The following is a 14,469-nucleotide window of genomic DNA, read 5'->3' as shown; positions in this document are numbered from 1 at the left end:
CCAAGCCTTTAAACTTATGTTTCAAAATAAAATTAAATTTTAAAACACAAGTTTAAAGGCTTGGAGCCATTGAAATTATCAGGAGCGAAAGTAATTACAAAGGATTAGGATCCTCGGGGCATTAAGCTAGGTCCTACAGCCCGGCAAAGTCTTGTATCCAACAAGCCAATCAAAAGTGCAAATTGTTTGCCTGTTGGCGAACCTCCATCGACTAGGAGCACGGGGGAGACAGAACTCGCTGGGAAGACTGTTGCCGTCAATCAAGTGCTCACTGTCCATGTCCAGCCTGCAGATTCAGCCATGTAGAGAATTGATGTTGGTAGAACAGATAGGATAGTGCACAGGAAAGCAATGGTAGAACTGGAAAGGCAAGACTTCTTTGAGCCAGAGCAAGCTGTTTTTTTTTAGGCAGGCAGTCCATGTTCTCAGCTCTCCAAAGGACCTATTTTCTCTCAGAGTGCAGGGCCGGCACTGAGCAGCAATGTATTTCTGCTCCTGGTGCATGGTGAGGGGGATGGAAAGAGAGGGGGGAGAGAGAAAGGGAAGAGAGAGAATGGGGGTGGGAGGGGGACAGAGGGGGCGGGGAGAGAGAGAGGGGGAGACAGAGAGGGAGGAGAGCAAAGAGGGAGAGTGAGGGGGGAGAGCAAGCAGGGAACGAGGGAAGAGGAAAGGGGAAAGATGGAAGGGGGACAGAGGGAGGAGAGGCGGACAGAGGGTTGGGGCTGGGGGAAAGAGGGAGGGGAGAGGAGGGTGGGAGGGAGGGACACGGGGGGAGTCACAGAAAGAGGGTGGAGAGAGAGAGGGGGACACAGAGGAGGGAGGGATGGACACAGAGTGGGAGAGAGGGATGAGAGAGATGGTGATGAATAATGATGAAGCTGGAACAAGGATGCCTCTCTCCTGGCTATCGCTCTCGCTTTCTCCCGAGCCAACAGACCCACGGAAGACAGGTATACCTCGGGAGAAAAGATTCTGACATTGAAACAATTTGAAGTGTGAACTGGGCCCCAACATATAGCAGGACTTACCAGCAACCAATCACTCCACATTGAACTCAAAGGACAGTAAATAACTAACAGATATTGACTCAAACTTTTCCCCTTTATTATTTTCTACTTTTTCTGTCTCTATCTGCATGTGTGTTTATCGCGTATGCATGCTAGCATGGTCACATCGCATATTCATAGTCATTAACCAGATTAGAGTTTAAGATGAATAAACTTCTACCTTTCTTGTTTAAATCTAAGAAAACCTGTCTTGATTGAATTCTTTGCCTTACAATTAGAAAGTGGTGAACAAGGATTCACTGAAGGGGGAGCTAAAAACAAGGTGTTTTGTAAAATTAAACGTTACAGTTAAACCAGGCAAAGGCTGAGAGGGAACTCCTAGACCCATTCTCACCTGGTCGTAACAGCACCCCTTTCTTCAAATGTGTAAAGGAGGTGTTATGAGAAGTCTATAAAGGTCATTCAAAGGTTCACAATTTTCCTATTGGGGAACAATGCTTGTAGGGAATAACTGTTGGGATCATTGTGGATGCACAGTCTCAAATTTTCTCTGTTAATTTCAATGAAGGGAAAATTATAGTGTGTGCAGCCCTGGGAGTAGTTCACTTGCCACCGAGAGCACTGAATAGCGGAATCACTCCTTTACATGTTGTTTTGACTGAGATGGAGGCCATGGCAGTGGCCTTCATTGAGTACAGTGCATTGTGAAATGACACTGTTCTTAAATAATATTACTGGCTACTTGCCCAAGAATTTAAACATAAATTCTTCTTATCTGTTTCAGTTGGACACCCTGGACGTTCTTGGAGATGACAACATTAGTGGAATGGCAAGGTGTCCTTATGATCCAAAACATGCAAATGTTGCACTTTTTGCTGGTAAGCATTTGTCTAGACTTTGTGATGTGTCAATTGTCTCAATATAATACATTTAAATATTCAGTCAGAAAGGATTTATTCTTTTGACTTCCACCCTCCATCTCACAGAAAAAGTAACGTCATTTCTGAATCTGAAGCAGTATTGTGCCCCAGTAACACACTTCCACCACTACAACAGCATATGATTTAGTAGATTTGAAATGGGGAATACCAATTGTTGGTCATCCTATCAACCACTAAGGTGGGGGAGAGGGAGGTCAAAGGGGAAGACACTTCCAGATGTAGACAGAATAGTGTAGCCTTTCGGATACAGCAAAATGTCAACTCATTACCAATAAGTTTTATTATTCCAGCTCTATCATTACTGACTTGCATTCTCTTACACCACTGCACCAGCTGCCAGCTAGTACCTCACCCACCCCCACCCCCAACATTCTGTTTCTCTGACTCTGGCCTCTTGTGCATCTCTCTTTGTTTTACCATTAGTAGCAGCACTTTAAGTTTCAAGGCTGCTATTTGCCAAAATTCCTTCCCTAAATCCCCTCATCTCTCCACCTGTCTTTTCTTTAAAACCTTCTCAAATCCTATCTCTTCAGCCAAGTATTTGGTCATCCCTCCTAATGAGTCTTTTTCTGGCTCAGTTCCTGTTTTCCATATGCCCATCTGTGAAATGCCTTTAGAAATTATTTATATTCAGAGTGCTATATAAAAGCAAGTTGTTTACCTTCGTGGATTGAAGGGAAATTGCAGACAAATTCCTGTTTTCGTTTTAGTCACTATTTTGCATTACTGTTTTAACATTGTTTTTCTTGTGACCTTTTAGGAGTGTTAAGATTTTGGGATTTATAACTTTGCTACCACGGGGGAACCATAGTGTAATTTAGATTCAGTTAAATGTAGCTCTCATTTACATAACAGCAAAGCTAGAAAATCTAAATTTGGATTCAGACAAGTTCTTTTAACCAGAAGGCTCTAGGCTTTGTAAATTAGAAATGCCAGTGAATATCTACACCTAAGGGGAGGAGGGCAGGAGTTGGGTAGAGATGTTTCTCATTTATGTCAGCCCAATATGAGTAACTGGATTCTCAAATCGGGGTTGGGAACCTGCGCTCGGACAATTTCCAGGTCCTGACCCCATGCCACAACGGTGTCACTCACACACTAGTTGGGCTGGAGGCAAGCTCAGCCCCCATTAGTGGCACCAAGCATCACCAGGAGGTGGGAGATGCCTGTAGAGCGTGAGCAGCAAAGGCAGATGGCAGCCACGGTAGGGCCTGCTGCTGCCTTGCAGAAGAAAGCAGGCAGCACCTTGGAGGGCCAGCAGCCTCACTGAGCACAAATGGAAAGTAAATCGCACGATCCAGCGCAAGATCCCCCAGCTCCCAAAAGTTTTCAACGTCAATAAAAGAAACTTTAACCTCTGCCTGCTTTGAATCCAACAGCTGTACACTGACATGCACCAGACTGTTTGTTTGGGTGTGGTAATCTCCACCAAATTGCTAACTCGCCCTCCCTGGCCCATTAACAAGCTCCTCAAGGTGCTGAATGGGCTGTTAATTGGAGGCGAGCGAGTTCCCCTTTCACCCTCCCACCCTCCCTTTGAAAATTGCTTTGCGTTCCAGAAGCGGCAGAATCCAATGCCGCCCTCCAGGAACGTGATTTTTAAATCTCGCCCACACCCCTTCCTGACCCCACCCACAATTGAAAATCGCTGCCAAGGTGTCTGCTGTTGGAAGAAATGTTATTCAGTTTAATCTACTGCTGAATCCCTGAATGGGGAAAGAGTCCAATGCCCCACCCTTTTGTTTTGTGTAAATACTGAAGAGTGTAGAAAAAAGATACATGGGACATGCAACAGCCAGATAGGTCTGGGGAGGAAGTCTAACCCAATGTGGGTAAACTTGCTCCTCTAGTCCAGAGCTGGTCAGAAACAGAAAGCTGACCACAACAAGTTAAGTTTTGACACCTTTCTTGTTTTTGGGAAAGGTTCTGTTATTAATTGAATCAAGGTGAAATTTGATTAGACCTGTGATTCATACAATATAAGGTTCAGAATGGAAGGGGGTCCAATTGTCACACACCTGGATTATGCTGGCACACACCTGAACGTAAGAAGTTTAGGCTGCTTATAGAAGTACAGCTGTACCTGAGAAAATATTGAAAACAGGTTTAAAAGTTGTAACAGTTACCTTATATCCTAGCATTGTTGGGATAGCTGTATGGTAATAGTATTGATGATTGTTTTGAGACTGATTTTTTAGTCGTCACTATTGGTTTGGAACTATTGGTTAGTAGTGTGACTGCCAACTTAGAAGAATAATTTAGAGTTTATCTCAACCTGTTGACCAAAGTTGACTATTGCCTGGACAACATACTTAAGATGTACCTGAAACAACTGCAGTAACTGGTGTCTTTTTCCAGTTTTATCATTCATGGTTTGATTTGAGTGAATTCTAAAGTTCTTACAGCGTATTTCCCATCAAAATTAAACCGGTTAACTATACATGATTAAAATGTCTATTTTAATTGTGTTTCTTCCAGAAGGCAAGCTTTATTCAGCAACTGTAACAGACTTCCTTGCAATTGATGCTGTTATTTATCGGAGCCTTGGAGAAAGTCCAACACTACGGACAGTAAAACATGACTCAAAATGGTTAAAAGGTGAGTAAACAGATGGCGTTTGATGACTCTGTTGTCAAGATTCCAAAAAATCATTATCTCTAACATCTTAAAGATCCTGTGGTTTTTATTGTCTTTGAATGAGACAGGATTTTATCTTTTGTGGTTTCATTTGAGTGAACTCCAAGTGGCGTCACTGAATACGAGTAAGGCACACCTCAGGATATCATGGGATCTGGAAATACTCCACAGGCTCCTTATGGAATGTTTTTCATATGCTCATCTTACATCTTTGAATTTAAAAAATCTATTCTTTAGCACAAAAGGACTTGTAGAAGGTGGTGATGGGATTGTGCACATGGGCTGGATTTTAAAAGCCAGCCAGAGGCAGGAACGGAAGCAGGCAGGTCAGGAATTTCCCGGCACTGAATGTTGTGCCGGCGTCTTCCAACCTTCAGGCCATTTTCAAGGAGGCAAGTTGAGTGGAGTGTCGTAATATTAACTTGATCCATTTGCTGTGTGATCTATTGTAAGACTGAAGGACTACAAGTAATAGCCAAAGTAAACATGAGTTTTATTATACTTTGGAACATATAAATACAAATAGTTGCTGCAAGAGCTACATCTAAATGCATCTTGCTCTGTTGGGCTCCATCCATAACTAACTGCTCATGTGTGACACGATATCACTTCCTCCAGTGATCTTCACTTCCAGCTCCTTAAGGTGGTTCGCTGTTAAGGTTGCCCCACAACATCCCCTTCATTTTCCAAAGATAAAAACGTATGTACAATAAGCAATGATGTTGCGGTTCAGATTAACTATACATGATTAAAACAAAACGTTATTTACAGGTAAGCAAATTTAACACTCCCTAAACATCGAGGAGGTTTACTTATTTGTCCCAATCCGGTTATCATAAACCTCTTTCCTTGTTTGAAAAGCTAGAAATATGATGACTGGCAACACCACCAATCACCAGCAATTCCTGTGGATTCCGGGTACCTGCCACAACGAACTGAAACCGGAGGACAGACTCTGGGTCATATAACCGCTTCATGTCAAGACTTGCAGCCTTTGTGTTGTCCTTTACATGGACCAACCAGATATGCTTGACCTGGATATTTTGTACCATCTTCTGTACATTACTGACTTTATGTATCGTGATGATTCGTAAATGTTTGCATACTGGAAGTCCTGCGACAGCTGGTCCAGTTGTGTCCACAATATAAAAAATTTGTGGTAGCCATTCGGAGCTCTCATTGCTGCACTGCAAGGTTATCATTCCAATGCACTTGACTGGAGAATTATTGTAGGCAGTCAGCCTGGCCATGGTGGGTTCCACCATAGATTTCCATTTCTTTAAGTACATGTCCTTCTGTATATGGATGGGCAAAATATTTGCACTTGCTCCAGTGTCAGTTTTTACTCTGAGCTTGTGGCTGCCACTCTTCTGCAGAAATGTAAACCCTATCATGGTGAATGCCTCAGATTGCATAATAGCATTGACATTTTGATCCAAATTGACTGTGTGAAATGTTCGCACAAGTGCACTCTTCATCTGTGTCTTCCTGGAAATCTGTCCCTTTACCAACCTGATGTAGCTGTTTGCACTTTTGTTTTGTGTTGGCATTCCTTTTGTTGCATTTGTTATCCTGTCTCGCAGATGTTCTCTCTCAGGTGATCTGCCATCATTCCAATGTGCAGTATCTTAGCTCGACCACTGCCTTGCCCAATGTCCTCGCATGCCACAAGCTTTGCACTGATCCTGGTACGCCAGACAACTGTGATTAGGATGTGTCAGGCCACATTTGCCACAGCGCTTAGCAGATTTCTGAGCCTTCGTTACCATACCAATTGTCGTAGCCACCCCCAACACTTGTAGCTGTTGGCACCCAATATGGCTTCATATTTCCTTCCATCATTGAGTAGTGCATCTATGGTGTGCCCTTTCTTTTTTTCTAGCAGGTCTTTTTGAACATTCTCTCGTGGGGTAGATGCAATTACTAGTTCTGTAACCCCTTCCGATAATTCAGTATCTGTGAAGTCACCATATTGAGCTTTGTGTTGGCGCCTTGCAACAAACTGGTCAATGGATTCATCTTGCCTTTGCCAGTCGGTCATAAGCTCAAGTCTATGTACTGGAAAATTTATCTCACTTTGAGTTGCTGCTCCAGGAATGCCCATATCTTGTAAGGGTCCTTTAGTTCCTCAGCTGACATCAATAGGATAACTACCAAGATAACTCCAGCCCACGTTGCCCAGTGCGATCTTAATTTTGGTAGCTTGTTTCTCTGGTTCACTCACTTCTTGATTGGGGAAACACAGCTCCATTCACTGTCGTAACAGTTTAAATTCAGACACTATGTCTGACAGCTTCCAGTCTATAATCAGATATCTGAAAGCCATTGTCTTGATGGTCCTGCTTTTTTATAAATACAAGCGTTTTCACAGGCACAGTTCCTTTTGTTTCCTTTTTAAGACAGATTCGTTTTGACAGGCTTGCCCCTTTTAAGAGTGAGACAACACAGGCTGGGTTTTTTTTAATTGTGAGCTGCCTTTTCTTTTAAACAGAGCATTTTTAAAGGGCATGAGCTTGCAGTACTGATAGCTGCCACAACCAGGCTTTCTTACTGTGCTGGACCTCCAGTGGTGCTATTGAGCTCTTCCTGCACTTTTTGGCTTAGGCCCCGCCCACAAAGCCAAAAAAGGGAAAACTAAAACAGCAATGCTTCAGCTACTGCTTTTCAAATTTTTCGAACCACTGTATGGTAGGTGAAAGCTCCAATCTCCTGGCAAATTGCCTGCTGTACTCAGTTTCAACAACCCCTGGGGTCATGTCTGTAGTCTAGCTCGCTGCAGTGTTGTGGGGTCTCCTGTTGACTACTGTCCAGTCTCTTCAGCCACTCCAAGTTGGCAGCCTGCAGTTCTTTGTTAGCTCTTTGTTGGTTTGTTCTTCAGAAAAAAATCCGATGTTGCCACCGTGTAATCTTTGATGGTCTTCAGAAAAAATATATCCCAAGCGTTGCCACTGTGATTGTTTTGGTGTTTGATTTATTGTAAGACTCACAGGACTACAAGTAATATCCAAAGTAAATGTGGGTTTTATTATACTTTAACTGGAACATATATATGCAAACAGTTACTGCACGTTCTACATCTAAGCACATTTTGCTCTGTCGGGCTCCACACACAATGTACTGGTCATGTGACAAGACATCACTTCCTCCGGTGATCTTCGCTTTCAGCTCCTTAAGGTGGTCCACTCTTAATGTCGTCCGACAACAGGTGACAGCTGCCTGCCCACAAGCAGGCCAGTGATCAGAGGCCAACTGGAGTTTTCCAGTTGGCCTGCGGGCCCTCAGCAGCATCCGGAGGCCAGCAGATGTTTCCCCCTCAACAATGGTGATCTGACAGCTGTGGCCATTTCTTTTTTAAAAGTTTGTAAAAAGTGCTGAGAAGGTGCCTCCATCTTGCGGCCCTCTGTCTCCCTTACCTACATCGTCAGGTTGCAGCTCCTTCCGGAGCCTGCATGCTGTCTTTAATTGTATGGCGAGTGCGCCCTTTGGCCATTAGTTGGCCATTCCTTTGAAAATTGTGTCGGGTGACTATTTCCAAAACAGTGCGAGATTGGGACCTGGATTTCCTGACTCCAAAACAAAAATCCAGCCCACTGTGTCAGCTGACATTAGCCTCACATGTGGGAATCCCACACCAATACCATCGAGAACTAATTCTGGTAGTTATCCTATTGATGTCATCCCACAGTCTGTGTATCACATGTACAGTTTAACAGGACTGTGCACGACTATTAAAGCGAAACATTTGGTTGTGCCGCTTAACTTGTGACACTCTTGAGTGTTTGAACTATGTTTACAGCTGAACTATTTAATGTATCCTTCCTTACTCTGTTACAGAACCTTATTTTGTCCAGGCTGTGGATTATGATGATTATATCTACTTCTTCTTTCGGGAAATAGCTGTAGAATACAACACCATGGGAAAGGTAGGGGTCAAACTTTTCTTGAATAACATGAGATTATGGCCAGTAAGAGGTATAGATCAGGGTTGTCTAACCTGCCGCCTCCGGCCCAGGATCCAGCCCGCAGATGTAAACTGTATCCAGCTGTTCCTCATCCTCGCCTGGGGTCTGTGACTGGTAATTTCAGAGATGAGAAATTCTCCATTGGCGGCTTCTTCCAGGCTGGATTTAAAAGAAAAAAATTGCAAGTTAATTTCACAGCTGACAGGTGCTGGGAGCGGGAAAAGCGGTTTCCCAACTTCAGACAGATTCGGGGTTTTCTGGTGGGCTTTTGGAAAAAAAAGTCGGAACCTGCCAGAAAACCCCAAAGTTGGGAAACCGCTTTTCCCGCTCCCAGCACCTGTCAGCTGTGAAATTGACTTGCAATTTAAAAAAAAAATGACCAACCATAAAGCTGCTCTTCTGAGCTTTCCCACCAGGGGTCAGTAATGTGCCCGTACATGGACACCAGTGTCCGTGGTAAAGGTTTTGAGGTCCGTGACTGATAATTTCACGGATGAGAAATTTCCCATTGGTTCCAGTCCAGCTTTTAAAAAAATCACGGCCTTCAGTTTCATAGCTGACAGATGTTTAGAGCGGGAGCAACACTTCCAATTTGGACAAGTTTGTGGTTTTCCGGCGGGTTCCAATTTTATTTTTTTTAAAGTCCACCGAAAACCACAAACTTGACCGAATCAGAAGTGCTGTTCCTGCTCTAAATGCCTGTCAGCTGTGAAACCGATGGCTGCGACTTTTTAAAAAAAGTTTACCTATCACAAAGCTGAGAGTTCTGACCTCTGAAACTGTGAGAGAGAGAGAGGGGTGGGAGACAGGGAGAGAGAGGGGTGGGAGACAGGGAGAGAGAGGGGTGGGAGACAGGGAGAGAGGGGAGTACAGGGAGAGAGAGAGGGGGTACAGGGAGAGGGGGACAGAGAGAGAGAGAGGGGGGGACAGAGGGAGAGAGAGGGGGGGACAGAGGGAGAGAAGGGGACAGAGGGAGGGAAAGAGAGAGGGGGACAGAGGGAGAGAGAGGGGGACAGAGGAAGAGAGAGAGGGGAGCAAGGGGAAGAGGGATGGGGGAAGGGATAAGGGGGGGCAGAGGGGGAGGGAAGACATGGAAAGAGAGGGGCAGCGAGAAAGTGGGGAACGGGTAGAGATGGGGGGGAACAGGGAGGGAAAGAGAGAGAGAGGTGGAGACTAGGGACGGAGAGAGGGAGGTCGAAGGAGAGAGAGGGATAGGGAGAGAAAGGGGGGGATGAGGGAGAGAGGGGTGGAAGGGAGAGGGGGGCAGAGGGAGAGAGAGAGAGATGGGGAGACAAGGAAAGGGGGGGAGACGGAGGAGAGAGAGTGAGGAGGGAAAGGAAAGAGGGAGATGGGGGTCAGGGAGAGAGAGATGGGGGGACAGGGAGAGAGAGGGTCGACAGGGAGAGAGAGATAGAGGGGGGGACAGGGGGAGAGAGAGTGGAGGGACAGGGGGAGAGAGAGAGAGAGAGAGTGGGGGGGACAGGGAGAGAGAGCAAGGAGGTAGGGAGAGAGCGAGAGAGGGGGGACAAGGAGAGAGAGGGCACAGAGAGAGATTGGGCAGAGGGGGCAGAGAGGGAGAGGAGGCAGAGATAAAGGGGGCAGAAAGAGGGGATAGTGGGGGAGGGGGGCAGAGAGAGAGAGAGGTGGGGAGACAGGGAGAGAGCGGGGGGTACAGGGGGAGAGAGAGAGAGAGGGACGGGGGGAGAGAGAGAGGGAGAGAGAGAGAGAAGGGGACAGAGGGAGGGAAAGAGAGAGGGGGACAGAGGGAGAGAAAGAGGGGGGAAAGAGGAAGGGGGGAAGGGATAAGAGAGGGGGCAGAGGGGGAATACTCTGCATTGCTACAAGAAGAATGTGGGCAAACATTGACTACTTGTGCAAGCAACAAAATGCCAGGTATCTCACTAAATCAGTGTCCAACATAGTGAAGAATAAGTCTATAAATTAATCTTCTTATTTAAATCTTCTTTACAAAAAAGTACTTTTTTTCTTGATTAATAGTAAGATAAATTTTTAATGCCTTTATCTTTCCGAATTTGTCTCACCGATCCCCTGTGTAAGACAAAAATTGTAATGTGGCCCCCCATGCAAAAAAGTTGGACAACCCTGGTATAGATCTTTAGTAGTCTTATTCATTGTAAGACACTCTTGATGTACCATGAACACTTTTGGTGGGTTTTTTAAGCAATGGAGAAGTATATAAAATATCCTTTTTATCAGCCGCCAGTTAACCTGTCATAGTAATGGTACAGGTAACAAAGATCCATCCCTAAAAGGAAAGGTTACTATACGTCAATTGATTTGGCAGTCTACCCCTCCCTTCCATCTCCCCATCTCTCCTGAAGACGCTGACTCTTGTTAGGATATAGTTCCATGGGCTAAGTGACCATCGTGGTGTGTGTACTTGAATAGTGTCAGCAGCAAGGGTCGAGACCAGAGGACACCAATTTAAGGTGAATACCATAAGAACCAATGACCATATGAAGAAAAGCTTTTTTATGCAAGATGTGGTTAGGATCTGAATCGCACTGCCTGAGAATATGGTGGAAGCAGATTCAATTGTGCCTTTCAAAAGGGAATTGGATAAGACCCTGAAGAGTAAAAATTTTCAGGGCTACACAGAAAGGGCAAGGGAGTGGAACAAGCGAGTTGCTCTTGCAGAGAGCTGGCATGGGCAAAATGGGCCGAACAGCCTGCTTCTGTGCTGTTGAATGATCCTAGATGATGTAGCCATGGCAAGTCTCACAGCAGAACCCAATCTGACCTCACCCTACATCCAGTAGGAGTCACTTAACAATGATCAGGAGCAGAAACTGTGGCTATCATTTTTTCTTCTTTCTCAATCCAATTGTAGCCCCCTGATTGCTGTCTCACTCAGCAGACTGGCAATTAAATCTGTATGTAATCTGATATCACAATGCGAAGTATCTTGCACTCACTTTATAATTTCTTTGTTGGGATGCTTTGTAAAATTCTCAAATAAGCTACATGCTCATCCTTTAAAAGAACTTTGTGAAAACATCCCTTATGGAAAATGGTGCATTCCTGTTGCTGCTTAAAATGCTATTGTTTAACATTTTAAATATTTTAGAGAAAGAACTTACATTTATATATTGTCTTTCATGCTGTCAGGGCATCCCAAAATACTTCACAACTGATAATTGCATTAAAATGCAGTCACTGATTTGTAGGCAAATTTAGTAGGCTATTTTCACACAGCAAGGTGCCACAAACAGCAGCGAGGTAAATATCCAGTTGATCTGTTTTCAGTGGTGCCTGTTGGGGGATAAGTGGTGGCCATGGCATTGGGAGATCTCCCCTGCTATTCTTCAGATCGTGTCTTGAGATATTTTACATCCAGTTGAACAGGCAGATGGGGACTCAATTTAATGTCTCATTGGAAAGATGGCATTTCCAGCAAAGCAACACTCGCTCAGTGCTGCGCTGAAATTTTGGCCTAGAATATATGCTGCAAACTCTGTAGCAGGACCTAAACACACAACCTTCTGACTTGAGAGGCGAGAGTGCTACCACTGAGCAAAGCTTAGTTCATTTTTAACTAACCAAAATACTTGTTGCCAAAAAGGAGCTTCTAACAAAGGTGACAGTAAAACAATTGATGGTTTGTACAGTGGAAGAGTGTCACAGGCTAATAAGTAATAGCTATACACTAGTGCAGATAACTGAGGGAAAGACCTTATTTATTCCCAAGAATTCTAATAGTATTATTACCTTATCACAGAAGAATATTGTAATGAAATATGCTGACAAATGTGCAAAGTTTCTGAATAAACAGGAAGAACATTGACGGTGGGCAGAGAGCAAAGTACAAGAACAAAAAATTGGAATGGCTCATGTATTTATTTAAGAAATGATGGTAATAACAAAAATCCAGCATCAGCCAAAGAGGGTCACTGAGACTGTGGATGTGATATTGCTTTTGTTGCTCAGTGTGTTTATTTGTCAAAGTCAATCCTACCTGGTGGGCCGGGTTTGAGTTGGGCTGGATACATACTGAAAGCTAAGCAATCTACATGAAATGAGTTTTCAACATTTGAAACTAGGCAATTACTATTTATGGAGCTCCAAAGAGATTTATATGGTTGTACTTAAATGTCAACTTGAGAAGTTGCAAAATCCTCATGGGCCTCCATAATGAAGAGGAAGAAGGCTCCAACCTCGATTGAAACTGTTCATTTTTGTCAACTTTCAAAAAAAATGTGTGGAATTAACTTGAAGACTTGGTTTCCATTCTATGTAAATACAAAACTCAAAGAAACAGATTTGTAATATGATTAATGGGCAAATGAAAGCATGATGATGTACAACTTCTATGCTTATTAAAGCATGGGATGACATTACAAAACATTGATACATCATTTGTTTTTGCCCAGCCATATGGTATTAAGAACTTCCAATTCATTAGAAACACCTCAAGATGCCATGTTTAGGACACTTTGTCTGATGCTTATTTCTACATCAGTATATTTTGTTGTATGTTAACCCTGTGCTACCCATAGCATGAAAATATCTTTGAGTTCACATACAAAGTTAGAAATTTGTAGGCGGAAAATAGTTATTATAGTATTGCATTAATGTTATTTGTAGCAATGTTATTTACAATCCTTTTTTAAAAAAAATGTTGCATCACTATGTTGATTCTGCAGTGTGTATAGACCCAAACTGGAGAAGACTGCCCCACCCTATCCCAGTTTTCTTCCTTTCTTGAAGGCACTGACTCCAGGGCAATATTTGATAGATAGTAGTTACCAATACCTCACCTAAGTAGCATATTTCAGGGAACTGGAACCAACACCCTGAACAAGAACAATACCCCAACCACTGCCCTAATGTAGATTAGCTTACACCAGGCAGAAAAGAAATGTACCCTTGTCTGTACAACTCATTACCATGCCACTGGCCCATCAGTGGGGATTTCTCCATTTCACCACCTTCATAGTAAACCTATTAAAACTGAGATATCCAAATGAGTTGCTGACACTGGGACAATCTATGTGATCTCCTGAACAAGTTTTGATTGCCAAGTTGGGTCAGATAGGAATTTCCCCCCCCCCCCCCCCCTGAATTGGCCTGGATTTTTATCCGGTTTTTCGACTTTCCCAGGAGATCACATGGTTTCAGATGGGGTGGAGTGCAAATATTGACTGGATAGACCTTCTTTACCTATCAATCATTGTTTGCATGTTATGTTTTCATGGACAAGGCTGAGTTGGCAAGGCCAGAATGGCCTTTAATAACCAAGGAAAGAATTCAAAATTTTATTCTGTCATCCAGAGACTTTTTTGTACTGTCCACTACAACTCATTTTAAAATATAACCAGGGCCTGAAAGAACAAATTATTAGATGCCATGTGAAGGACTTGCATTTACTTCAAAGTTACCCTGCCGGGGTAGGGGAGTGTAAACTATGGAAAAATAGAAAATAAGCCACTATGGGAAAAGAAATCTTATGTTTTTGTTCTATGTTAAGACTGAAACACCAGTAGAATAAATGTCCAAGATTTTTATTGTGATGATAAAAAGCAAAACCTGCCTTTATATGGCACAAAAGCAAAATACTATGGATGCTGGAAATCTGAAATAAAAACAGAAAATCCTATAAATAATCAACAGGTCGGGCAGCATCTGTGGAGAGAGAAACAGAGTTAATGTTTTAGTTCAGAGACCTGCTAAGTATTTCCAACATTTTCCGTTTTTATGCCTTTATATAGCGCCTGTCACAATTTCAAGATGCTCAGATCGCCTTACATCCAATGAAGTACGTTTGAGATGTAGGGAAATTGTTGTAGGGAAACAAAAATACAAATGGAAAAAGGACTTTTAATCGTGTAGGTTTCCAACCTGTAACATGTTTCTGACTAGGTGGGTCCATAGTAGCTTTCAGGCTGTTTTGAAATTGTCTCT

The 14,469-nt window shown here is 43.4% G+C and overlaps 1 protein-coding gene across 7 annotated transcripts in view; it reads left to right on the top strand.

Annotated features, from left to right (window-relative positions):
- The window catches only part of sema6a (sema domain, transmembrane domain (TM), and cytoplasmic domain, (semaphorin) 6A), a 187,507-nt gene that overhangs the window by 130,956 nt on the left and 42,082 nt on the right, over window positions 1-14,469 (top strand). For all 7 annotated transcript variants that reach the window (XM_068029878.1, XM_068029883.1, XM_068029880.1 and 4 more), the window contains 3 exons: window positions 1,792-1,885; window positions 4,427-4,546; window positions 8,420-8,508. In XM_068029878.1, coding sequence (XP_067885979.1) covers window positions 1,792-1,885; window positions 4,427-4,546; window positions 8,420-8,508 — 303 coding nt within the window. The remainder of the gene's footprint in view (window positions 1-1,791; window positions 1,886-4,426; window positions 4,547-8,419; window positions 8,509-14,469) is intronic.

Source organism: Heterodontus francisci, chromosome 4 (assembly GCF_036365525.1).
Source record: "Heterodontus francisci isolate sHetFra1 chromosome 4, sHetFra1.hap1, whole genome shotgun sequence".
In the NCBI taxonomy this organism is placed as follows: Eukaryota; Metazoa; Chordata; class Chondrichthyes; order Heterodontiformes; family Heterodontidae; genus Heterodontus; species Heterodontus francisci.
This window is presented reverse-complemented; position numbering and strand designations above follow the sequence as displayed.